A 12,527-nucleotide genomic window follows, 5' to 3' on the forward strand; every position below is an offset into this window, starting at 1 on the left:
CAACACCAACCCATGGGACACAGACCAGTATCAGTTTCAGTTTCAGTTTCAGTTTTGGTTTATTTGTATGCCGCCCTTCTCCAGGAGGGACTCAGGGCGGCGAACAACTCAAGGGGAAAGGGAACATAAACAACAGTACACATAATTAAAATACACGAAAATCACACAGCCATACCAGTGGAGAGGGGAGGGGAACTCATCAACCCCAGGCCTGCCGGCACAGCCAGGTTTTGACGGCTTTCCGGAAGGCCGGGAGAGAGGTGAGGGTCTGGATCTCCGCGGGGAGTTCATTCCAAAGGGCCGGAGCTGCTACAGAGAAGGCCCTCCCCCGGGTAGTAGCCAGATGGCATTGGCTGGTGGACGGAACCCGGAGGAGGCCGACCCTGTGTGATCTGATGGGTCTTTGGGAGGTAATTGTCAGCAGGCAGTCTCTCAAGTACCCAGGTCCAATACCATGAAGGGCTTTATAAGTTACGACTAGCACTTTGAAGCATATCCGGAGACCGATCGGTAGCCAGTGCAGCTCGCGGAGGATAGGTGTAACGTGGGTGTACCGAGGTGCACCCACAATCGCTCGCGCGGCTGCATTCTGGACGAGTTGAAGTCTCCGAATGCTCTTCAAAGGCTGCCCCATGTAGAGCGCATTGCAGTAGTCCAGTCTTGAGGTCACGAGAGTACCAGTCTGTTAAGTACTTGTTGAGTGTTGGGCAAGAGAACGAAACCGCCTTCCCACCCCATCCCCGGTCCATTGAAAAATTGTCTTCTGTGAAACTGGTCCTTGATGCCAGAAAGGCTGTGGGCCATTGGTCTAATCCATATAAAGATCTAACGTTTATTCAGATCTTATCTGCAAATTGCTCTCCATACATTGATTGGTATGTGCAAGCACAAATAAGAAGAAGTGCACATTCAGTTTATAAGCGTGAGTGAAGTTACTGCTGCAAATATATTACACAACAGCAACTGCTCTTACTTCAACTATAGCAATAGCAATAGCAGTTCGACTTATCTACCGCTTCATAGGGCTTTCAGCCCTCTCTAAGCGGTTTACAGAGTCAGCATATTGCCCCCAACAACAATCCCGGTCCTCATTTTACCCACCTCGGAAGGATGGAAGGCTGAGTCAACCCTGAGCCGGTGAGATTTGAACAGCCGAACTGCAGAACTGCAGTCAGCTGAAGTAGCCTGCAGTGCTGCATTTAACCACTGCGCCACCTCGGCTCTTTTTATATAGGCCCCTAAAATATCAGAGCTTATGTTGGAGGGAAATCCTGAACAAAGTTATGATGCCCATGTGAGATAAAGAGCAAGTGACTCTCCTTATAGCTCTTCCAAAGATAGTCTTCGTGACATTACACCAAACCATATTTAGCATCACACTTTCATTCAAATATTTTAATTTTAGTTTGTGGCATGACACCCGAGCTGCCTTCCCCAGGCTGGCTCTCCTCCAGAGGCATGGCCTTATCCAACCAGTCTGACAATTGTGTAGAATTTTGGGAGCTGCTTCAAACATTTGATAAGTGTCCAGCGGGGGAAGAAGACTATGCTGGAGTATAGCCCAATCTTGGGCTGATGAGAGCGTGACGGTGGGGGGAGGGGGGAAGTGTTGGGACAGTTCAGATCAGAGGTGGGTTCCTACCAGTTCGCACCAGTTCAGTAGAACTGGTTCGTCAAATCTACCAAACCGGTTAGAAGAGGTCCCACCAGAAAGCAGGCCACACCTACAGAAGAGGTTCCAAAAATTTTTGAAACCCACCATTGACACACACACTCACACACACAGAGACAGACAGACTCACACAGAGAGAGAAAGAGAAAGAGAAAGAAAGGAAGAAAGAAAAAAGAAAAAAAGAAAGAAAAAGTGAGAGAGAGATGAAAGAAAAAAAGGAAAAAGGGACAGAGACAAAAGGAAGGAGAGAAAAAGAGAGAGAGAGAAAACACATGGTCAGCAAGCCACCCCCACCAGGTCACATGGCCGGCAAGCCACTCCCACAAAGGAGGCCACACCCACAGAGTAGGTTCGAAAAATTTTTGAAACCCACCACTGACACACACACACACACACACACACAGAGAGAAAGAGAAAGGAAGGAAGAAAAAATAAAGAAAAAAAGAAAAAGTGTGAGAGACAGCTGAAAGAAAAAAAGGAAAAAGGGACAGAGAGACAAAAGAAAGGAGAGAGAGAGAGAGAGAGAGAGAGAAAGAAAGAAAGAAAGAAAGAAAGAAAGAAAGAAAGAAAGAAAGAAAGAAAGAAAGAAAGAAAGAAAGAAAACACATGGCCGGCAAGCCACTCCCACCAGGTCACATGGCCGGCAAGCCACTCCCACAAAGGAGGCCACACCCACAGAGTAGGTTCAAAAAAATGTTGAAACCCACCACTGACACACACACACACACACACACAAACACTCACACAGAGAAAGAGAAAGGAAGGAAGAAAGAAATAAAGAAAAAAAGAAAAAAGAAAAAGTGTGAGAGACAGCTGAAAGAAAAAAAGGAAAAAGGGACAGAGAGACAAAAGAAAGAGAGAGAGAGAGAGAGAGAGAAAGAAAGAAAGAAAGAAAGAAAGAAAGAAAGAAAGAAAGAAAGAAAGAAAGAAAACACATGGCCGGCAAGCCACTCCCACAAAGGAGGCCACACCCAGAGTAGGTTCGAACAATTTTTGAAACCCACCACTGGTTCAGATGGTCTAGAGATGTGAACAGAAACAGAAAACAGTTATGGAAAAATACTGGGGAATACTAGATTTGTGAGTAAAAATATTAGACATGGCCATAGCAACTAATAAAAATAATCCAGTTGTTATGATCAGAGCTGAATAGCCGGTTAAATTCCAGCTTTTAGTCTTTCTGCAACTAGAGCCACGTTACAACTTATTCAACTTATTTCCCAACAGAAGGACTGACAAAATTACCAAAATACAGTTTATTTTTAAGTGAATTGCTTACACAGTCGTTGTGATACAGTGAGGAAGAAGGGAAAAGAGATGGAAGGAGTTTTGCTTTTTTTTTTTTACAATGCATGTCCCATCTCACTATACTGGTGTAACAAACAATAGTTTGCATTCTCCATAAACAATACCACCACTACGAAACCGGAACGTGTAGGAGTGCGCACACACACCCATCCTAATTGTAATTGCTCTGTACATCTGAGTCAAAACTGCAGTCATACATTATAATTTACAAAATACAATGCACCTGGGGGGGGGGGAGATCAAAATCACAATTAAAATAGCACATACACATGCATAACCCAACATGTTCTGGTTCCGTAAAAGCTACAGAGAAAAAAAAATGAGGTACGAGGAGGTGAATAGAAACGATTTTCTATTTCTGTGCAAGTTGCCTACTCTGTCATTTTTAAACCTATTAGCTTGAGAAGTGCAGCTATCTAACAACCTTCAATATGAAGGACTCTGGGATTGCTTAGGGATTATTTTATTGTGGTTGAAGAGCTCTCCTTAGAAGGGAAGATTCTTACCAACAACATTCTTCTACAACAAGCAAGCTAAGAGAGGAGAGGTTTCTGTCTACTTTTACAAGGCAAGCTCGTCGGACGGCCAACGTTGATAGATTTAAGGCATTTCACAAGAGTCATTCAAATCTCTAAGCAAAACAGTGTGCTCTTGGGGTATTTCACTGGGTTTTGTTTAAGGCACACCTTGTGTGTACACAGGATGGCAATCCCCTTGTGTAGGGAGTTGGCTTATGAAAGCAAAGTTAGTCTGTTATAGAGCAAGTTGAAGGCAGAATAGTGAAACGAAGCCTGCAAATATACAGGGTCTTTTTTATAAACGCAGTTGCCACATTTTAGCCTCTTCATGCTTGAATATTTCTTCCACATACACCTAGCCTAGGACAGGTACATTTAACAGGACTGCAAATACATTGATGGGGAAACCTGCATCTGACATAATTCTATCAGTCCTAGAGATTTTAAAGGTACAGGTGATCTTTTGGGATAAAAGCTGGTAACTCAAGTTCAAGGGAAGTTCTTTATAGGTTTCTCAATTTTGCGAACTACTGATAATTTCTTTGGAGATACAAAATAGGGCTCCCCAATACTTCTCAACTACAATACAGAACCTCATCTTTCTTCCCTTCCTTTCTCAACTCTATCCTGTTGAGATACTCCTATGCCCCAAAACCCAAACAATGAATATGTGTTGTAGTCAATCTTTGTTTAGGTTGAATTCAAGTCACAAGGCTTCACAGTTTTCGGCATCTCTCTCAATTCCCATTGCATTTTAAAGTAGGCACAAAGGGGTTTATTTTTTGTGGCTATCTATCCAACATTTCCCACACAATCACAGCTTCCTGAGAGTCAGCACGACATTATTTCTTCCCAACATCTCTTTTTTTTTAACATGTCCAGGCAAATGATTGGGAAAAAAACAAGAGTTTCACATATATGGAGCACACATGCTGTTCTTAAGCTAGGCAACATTGTCATCGAATTGTCCCATGCCTAAGTTGTAACTGGAACACAACTGGAAGAAGAAGTTAGCTTCTTTTAAAGTAGTCACCATGCCTTCCAACTTGGTTTGTTTATAATGCATATTCAGAAGCTGAAGATCAGCAATGTCAGCCATTGATATTAGAGGCCTCTGTGGATATATTTCATTCACCAATATGGAGAGGATGTTTCAACTGTGCTCCACTTTTGCCATTCGGGATAGAAGCTATTGGATATCCGGGCGCTGCCAAGTTGTTCACCCACTGCTTTTTGCACCTTTCTTGAAGATTTGAGTGTTAGGCAGCCTTTCCTGGGTGACGTCGCCACTTGGACGCCGTCAGACTTCCATTTCGCATGGACAATCCTATAGTTTTGCCCATCGTTATTGTCCCAGAAAATGTGGTCGCCGTTTTGATAATGCACACAAAATTCAATTTTTTGCTCGCTAGGAATGGCGGGAGGCAATTCGATCGCAAAGGAGAACGTGTCGTTATCCGAGTCGCCGTACACGTTGTTCATGTAGACGCAATCATGGTCGGAATAGGTGTTCCACGAATCGTAGGTGATTCGAATCTTCACCTTCTTTTCAAAGCTGACGTTTTTCACTTTCACGGTCCCAGACACGGTACTTTCCTGCAGGGTGCAGTTTTCGAGACAGACAAAGTTCTTCTGTAAGTGACTCCGGAAGTCTAAGTAGTCAGCCGAAGGCTGGGTAAAACCAAGAATCAAGTTCTTCTCCTCGTGTAACTTTAGGCTAGCTGTGATGTCTTCGAGATCTGACAGATCGAATTGGAGATCCCAGACTGGATTCTCCTGGAATTCAGAGAAGACGTGGATGGCAGTCAGAGAGAGGCCCTTCGAGTCGGCAAAAACCACTTTCTTCTTGGCCCGGCCCGCAGAGTGTTTCCAGTCACTATTTTGGTGCTCCGTCTCACGTTTCACGTTGAGGCATGATCTCAGAGGCTTTAAGCGATCCACAAAATTTCTTCTTTGATATTCATCGAGGGGGGTGAGGAAACTCTTCACGGGTGGCGAGTGGGCCAAACATATTCTCATGGCTACATCGACCGGCATGATGGAACTGGGCAAAGGCCTTGGGTCCAAGACTTGTATCATTCTGCAAAAGAAAACAGAAATAAGTGAGTATAATTAGGCTACAAGCCCTAAGGAAAAACTCCCCAAAAGGCTCTTAAAATGCATGCTGTTGCTTTTAAAAGCAATGCTCAGGTGGCAGGGAAACTTTAAATAATTCAGCCAAAAAAAAATGTACCACGACCAGGACTGTGAACTGATAAAAAAGTAACATAGCTCCATTCCAAGATGTTTGAATGAAATCCATGTGACATTTCGAGCTAACTTAATAGCTTCTATATAGATTATTTTAAAGGCCCCAAATATACCAGTGTTTCTCAACCTTGGCAACTTGAAGATGTCTGGACTTCAACTCCCAGAATTCCCCAGCCAGCGAATGCTGGCTGGGGAATTCTGGGAGTTGAAATCCGGACATCTTCAAGTTGCCAAGGTTGAGAAACACTGCCTTATACATTTGCACATTTATAATACAGATCATGTTCCCTATATACAAAAGGACTGAGAAAGTGGGCGTGTCCAGCATTCAAAACAAGACTTATCAAAACCTGCTTTAAAAGTTTACTTTTTTATTTCAGTTTGTGGAACTTTTTATGGAATTGACTGGCATCGTTCCAATGGCATTTTTGGTGCAGTCTCCTTCAATTTTATTCATCCACTTTCAGGAAAAAAAAACCTCAAGCATGTGGGTTAAAATCTCTAAATCAGCCTTCTCCCCTTCAAGCATTCCCCCCCCCCCCTTCATCACCTACTGTGGTCTTTTAGAGAAAAGCTAAAGGTTAAATCTAACCACAACTGAGTTTAAATTAACTTTAAATTGAGCTTTAGGACATGCCACTATCAGAACTTTCTGGAAGTTTTGAGTCACACCCATTTAAAGAAATGCCCTCTCTCCAAAGCATGGTAGTTGGAACCCCCCAAAAAGAGGCCATTTGTGAATCGATACTGCCAGGATGTTTAAAAAAACAAACAAACTCCGACTTTGGCAGGATTTGCAAAAAGCCGAAGCAGAGGAGGGGGTGGTGGAAAGCAGGCAACCCAAAAGCGACCCTTTTTCTCCTTTTTTCCCCCACCAGCCGCTCCCACCTTCTTTCTCTCTCCCCCCCCCCCCCATTGCATTTCACATTCGGGATCCGCAAAGTGATTTCTTTTTGCAGAAGGAGCTTCAAAGCCATTTCTGAAGCCGGCATTGAAGTTCATTGACTCCCGACCGCCACATTCATGCTTAAGCGAGCCGTATTATTATTATTATTATTATTATTATTATTATTATTATTATTATTATTATTTTACCCCGTCGTGGAAAGCGGGCGGAGAGCAAGGTAAGCAACGAGGATTTTAAAACAAAACAAAACAAAAGTTTATTGTCATCAAGTTGAGCATCGCCATCTCTTCTTGCCTGGACCCAATTGTGATGCACCAATTTCCAGAAAGAAAGAAAGGAGGGAGGGAGGGAGGGACGGGAAGGGAAGGAAGGAAGGAAGGAGAGAGGGGGGGGAGGGAGGGAGGAAGGAAGGAAAGAAAGAAAGAAAGAAGGAAGGAAGGAAGGAAAGAAAGAGGGAGGGAGGGAGGAAAGAAAGAAAGAAGGAAAGGAAGAAAGGAAGGAAGGAGGGAGGGAGGGAAAGAAAGAAGGAAGGAAAGAAAGAGGAAGGGAGGGAGGAAAGGGAGGAAAGAAGGAAAGAAAGAGGAAAGAAAGAAAGGAGGAAGGAAGGAAGGAAAGAAAGAAAGAGGAAGGGAGGAAGGAAAGAAGGAAAGAAAGAAAGAAGGAAAGAAAAAAAGAAAGAAGGGAGGGAGGGAGGGAAAGAAAGAAGGAAGGAAAGAAAGAAGGAAGGAAGGAAAGAAAGAGGGAGGGAGGAAGGAAGGAAAGAAAGAAAGAAGGAAAGGAAGAAAGGGAGGGAGGGAAAGAAAGAAGGAAGGAAAGAAAGAGGGAAGGAGGGAGGAAGGAAAGAAGGAAAGAAAGAAGGAAAGAAAGAAAGGAGGAAGGAAGGAAAGAAAGAGAGAGGGAGGGAGGAAGGAAGGAAAGAAGGAAAGAAAGAAAGAAAGAAAGAAAGGAGGGAGGGAGGGAGGGAGGAAGAAAGGAAGGAAGGAAAGAAAGGAAGGAAGGAAAGAAAGAAAGAAAGAAAGAAAGGAGGGAGGGAGGGAGGGAAAGAAAGAAGGAAGGAAAGAAAGAAAGAAGGAAAGAAAGAGGGAGGGAGGAAGGAAAGAAAGAAGGAAGGAAAGAAAGAGGGAGGAAAGGAAGGAAGGAAGGAAGGAAGGAGGGGGGAAAGAGCTTGGTCAGAATGCAACCCCTCTACCCCAGCCACGGTCCCCCCCCAAAATAACAGCGCTTCGCTGCGCAACTCCGGCCCCTTTCGCTCCCTATGACGGAGCAAAAATTTAAAAGCGCCCCCCCCCCCGCCCGTCCTTCTCTGCAGGGCTCCCCGAGTTCAGCTGCAAAGCCTTTTCCTCCCCCCCCCTCAAAGGGCTGCAGCCGTAGTTTCCCTTTTCTTTATTATTTCAGACCGACAAGCATTGCAAGGGGTCCCTTGGAGGTCTTCTAGTCCACCCCCCCCGCCCAAGCAGGAGCCCCCTATTGTGTACCCTTGCAGGACAAATTAATTGCCCATCATTATTAGTCTTATCGTCATTTCTTTTCTTCTTCCCGGGAGCCGCAGCTCTCTCTTACCTGGTTACGGTTTTTACATAGGAGCGGCGAGAAGAGGCTTCGAACTGCCGGCGGGAAGCGCTTTGCAAAACTTGGGGCGCTTTAGCGAAGAAGCAAGGGGGGGGGAAGGGGGGGGCCTCCGCCCCCTGGCCCCGTTCAAGGACTTTCTCCCCTAAAACTCGCCGCCCGCCCAGCCTACAAGCCAGCCAAGCTTCCCCCTCCGTCCGTCCGTCCTCCCTCCCCTCCCCGCCTCCCGCTTGCTCCGCTGCGACTCCCAGCCGCGAGTTTCCCCGTCTCGGCCCGCGCTCCGCCCGCTTATCAAACGCGGCGCTGTCTTTTTTTTTCACGTGAAACCCGCCGGGCGACCAATCGCGTCTCGAGTTCGGCGCGCTCTGGCCAATCAGCGCCGGGCTGGGCCGCCAGGGCGAGACGTGATCGCTCCGTCTGCAGAACGGGCGAAGGGAAAAGGGGAGTTGCGTGCGGTTGTGTTGACACAGTTTCCAGCCCCCGGACCCCCTTTTTTTTCCCTCGGGCTCAAGGTCAGCCTCCGCCGGCTCTCTCCTTCTCTAAATAGGCGGCCTCATAGTAGCGGGATCCTGACACGGGATCCTTTGTCACTCGTCGCTTCCCCAAACAGCCCAAATAGGGGTTGACTTATTTCCTTGCGTTCCCCGAGGCTGCCACCTTGGCTCCGCTTTCCTTTTCCCCATTGAATGCTATTACTGGCTATATATAGGGCTGCTGACAGTTGTAATCTATTTATAAGAGGTTGCGGAATCCCCCCCCCCCCCAGCTGCTTCCCTTGGCATGTGAGAAACCTGTTGGGCATCCCTTGTTGTTAAAGGGAAATAATACATATGCAGGTAGCAATAGCAGTTAGACTTATATACCGCTCCGTAGGGCTTTCAGCCCTCTCTACGCGGTTTACAGAGTCAGGATATCGCCCCCCACAGTCTGGGTCCTCATTTCACCCACCTCGGAAGGATGGAAGGCTGAGTCAACCCTGAGCCGGTGGGATTAGAACAGCTGAACCGCAGATAACAGTCAGCTGAAGTGGCCTGCAGTACTGCACCCTAATCACTGCGCCACCTCGGCTCTCTATCTATCAATCTATCAATCTATCAACCAATCTATCTATCTACCTATCTACCTATCATCTATTTATCATCTATTTATCATTATCTATCTATCTATCTATCTATCTATCTATCTATCTATCTATCTATCTATCATCTATCTATCTATCTATCTATCTACCTATCTACCTATCATCTATTTATCATCTATTTATCATCTATCTATCTATCTATCATCTATCTATCTATCTATCTATCTATCTATCTATCTATCTATCACCTATCTATTGATCAATCTATCGATCTATCAATCTATGATCTATCTATGTATCTCTACCTACCTACCTACATCTCTCTCTCTCTCTTTTTCTACCTATCATCTATCTAGCAATAGCAATAGTTAGACTTATATACCGCTTCATAGGGCTTTCAGCCCTCTCTAAGCGGTTTACAGAGTCAGCATATCGCCCCCACAGTCTGGGTCCTCATTCCACCCACCTCGGAAGGATGGAAGGCTGAGTCAACCCTGAGCCGGTGAGATTTGAACCGCCGAACTGCAGAACTGCAGTCAGCTGAAGTAGCCTGCAGTGCTGCATTTAACCATTGCGCCACCTCGGCTCTCAGGTAGTCCTCGAGTTGCAACACTTCATTTAGAGACCGTTGACTAAAGGTCTCAGTGGCATTGGCAAAAGGGACTTAGGACAACCTTTGTAATAAAATAATAATAATAATAATAATAATAATAATAATAATAATAATAATAATGGACAACTAATCTGTCTGCAGTGATGCAATAGGGGGTCTCCTGCTTGAACTTTGTGGTGTGGGGAGTTATCACCCAGCCCTCTCCCAGAAAAATTGAAATATCCTAGGAAATATTGAAAAGGCAGAATATTTCTCTGGATGTGAAAAGAAAGAAACGTTGTTTTAAAAGACAGAATAGCTGCCTGGAACTTCCTGCCCATCCCCACTGTTAATGGGCCGTTAAGAAGGCCAAGCTAGTCCCTTTTACATAATAAAGACTTCTCCACTGCAGCCCCAGGGGGGATGGGAGTAAAGGCATGATAATATTGGCCCTTTACTCAACTGACTACATGGCATCTGAGAACTCATCCATACCTGGATTCAAAACACAGCCTAGAGAGTTGCCCCTGCATGACCCCATGGGAGTCTGACAACCAATCAGAATGCATTTCTTACACAGGAACAGGAAACAGAGAGGTGGGACTGAACAGGGTATAAAAAGCCTAGCAAGCCCCTCCTTCAGCCCTTCTCTTCTTCTCCACCAACATTGAAGCCTGTGATCACCTTTTCTGTTCGGGGCTCAAGCCACGTGGCCCTGTCCAACAATAAACCATCTTTCCAAGCAGCCTCCATGTCTCCAGTGTCTTTTCCCCCACTTGGAGCTGAACCCAGAAGGACATTTCTATCATCAGTAGCATCCCCGGTTGCTTGACAAGTGACTCATATTTATGACCGCTGCATGGCCCCAGGGTGACATGATGCCCTTTCGCGACCTTCTGACAAGCGAAGTCCATCGGGAAGCTAACTTATCAACTGCAGTGATTCACCTAACTGTGGCAAGAAAGATCATAAGAGCCGAGGTGGCGCAGTGGTTAGGGTGCAGTACTGCAGGCCACTTCAGCTGACTGTTATCAGCAGTTCAGCGGTTCTAATCTCACCGGCTCAAGGTTGACTCAGCCTTCCATCCTTCCGAGGTGGGTGAAATGAGGACCCAGACTGTGGGGGCGATATGCTGACTCTGTAAACCGCTTAGAGAGGGCTGAGAGCCCTATGAAGCGGCATATAAGTCTAACTGCTATTGCTATAAAATGGGACAAAACTCTCCTTAACAAGTGTCTCACTTAGCAACAGAAATTTGGGGCTCAATTGAGGTTATAAGTTGAGGACTACCTGTACCATATCACGTTCACAATCTCCAGGTAACCTTGTCATTATCCATGACGGATGAGGATTATGGGCGCTGCACCTCTGGGCTATCCAAAGCTTCTGTAAAGGACCTAATGAGTAGAGCACCTTTTTAGCTTGTGCAGCTGTTAAAGGCCAGAATGAAGTAAGGTTTGGTTTGATCATTAATGCACAGGCAAAGTGCATTATCCACAAAAAAAGGAACTGGCTATTGTCTTTTAAATATTACAGTATTCATTAATCCCTGACAACGTAGCCAGCTGTGAAGAATTATGGGAGAGTTCATCCGGAAACAGCCAGATTAAGGCATTAAGGCATCAGGCTAGAAACCAGGAGACTCTGAGTTCTGGTTCCACCTTAAGCATGAAAACATCTAGGAATATTTGAAAACAATTTTAGTCCATAAAATTAGTTTGGTAGTTTGGAAATACCGGCGTGAAGGATTTTAGCTCAAGCTCCTCTCCTAAATAGAAAGCCGGTAAGATTGACACAACATGCTAAACCATGTGTTTACTGAATGCACCATGCGTGGATGGATTGGCACATCGGGCTAGCTAGGCCATAACGGCTCACTTTTCGAAATATACTTTTTTTATTTTCCATTTTCATAACATATAATCACATGTATAGTATAACATAGCCAATATCCTATTGTATTAAGTAGTAATTACATCAGTTCCTCTTGTCATCAACGCCCAGAAAGATAAAAACCCATTATTGGCTCTTCTGCTCTCCATACACCTCTTTCTTCTACCTCTCTCCTACCTCCTTTCTTCCCTCCATCATCCTTTTCTACTCTACTTCCCCTTCCTTTCTCCTTCTCCTCTCTCTTCATTCCACTCCTCCTTATCCTCCTCATCTTCCCCCTTCCTCCTCTCTCCTGTCCCTCTCTTCCTATCTTTCTTCTCTCCTCTGTTTCCCACTCTTCCTCTCTCCTATCCCTCTCTCCCCATCTTTCTTCTCTCCTCTGCTTCCCACTCTTCTACATCCTGTCTTCCCTCCATCATTTTCTACTCTACTTCCCCTTCCTTTCTCCTTCTCCTCTCTCTTCATTCCACTCCTCCTTATCCTTCTCATCTTCCCCCCTTACCCTCTCTCCTATCCCTCTCTTCCTCTCTTTCTTCTCTCCTCTGTTTCCCACTCTTCCTCTCATTGGTGTATTTCAGCTTCTGAGAAAACTCCATTCTATGTTGATGGTATTTATGCTTCCATATCAATATACTTAACATATCTTAGTTTTGAATCAAAAATAAGAGAAGACAGTATACATGTGCAATCATATTACTTTAAAATCTAACACCCCTCGTCAAGTCTAATATACATCCCTC

At 45.1% G+C, this 12,527-nt stretch overlaps 1 protein-coding gene across 1 annotated transcript; it reads right to left on the reverse strand.

Moving 5' to 3' along the window:
- Window positions 1-2,913: 2,913 nt before the first annotated feature.
- On the reverse strand, window positions 2,914-8,425 carry PPP1R3C (protein phosphatase 1 regulatory subunit 3C). Its single transcript, XM_032232074.1, has 2 exons — window positions 8,216-8,425; window positions 2,914-5,578 (listed from the first exon to the last, which is right to left on the reverse strand). Exon 2 carries the CDS (start codon window positions 5,575-5,577, stop codon window positions 4,630-4,632), a length of 948 nt encoding a protein of 315 aa, XP_032087965.1. The 5' UTR covers window position 5,578; window positions 8,216-8,425; the 3' UTR covers window positions 2,914-4,629.
- Between the last annotated feature and the right edge of the window lie 4,102 nt (window positions 8,426-12,527).

Source organism: Thamnophis elegans, chromosome 15, assembly GCF_009769535.1.
Source record: "Thamnophis elegans isolate rThaEle1 chromosome 15, rThaEle1.pri, whole genome shotgun sequence".
NCBI lineage: Eukaryota > Metazoa > Chordata > Lepidosauria > Squamata > Colubridae > Thamnophis > Thamnophis elegans.

What these genes read in the sequence shown, in the direction of transcription:
- PPP1R3C (XM_032232074.1), bottom strand. Translation starts at nt 5,577, where the DNA reads ATGATACAAGTCTTGGACCCAAGGCCTTTGCCCAGTTCCATCATGCCG.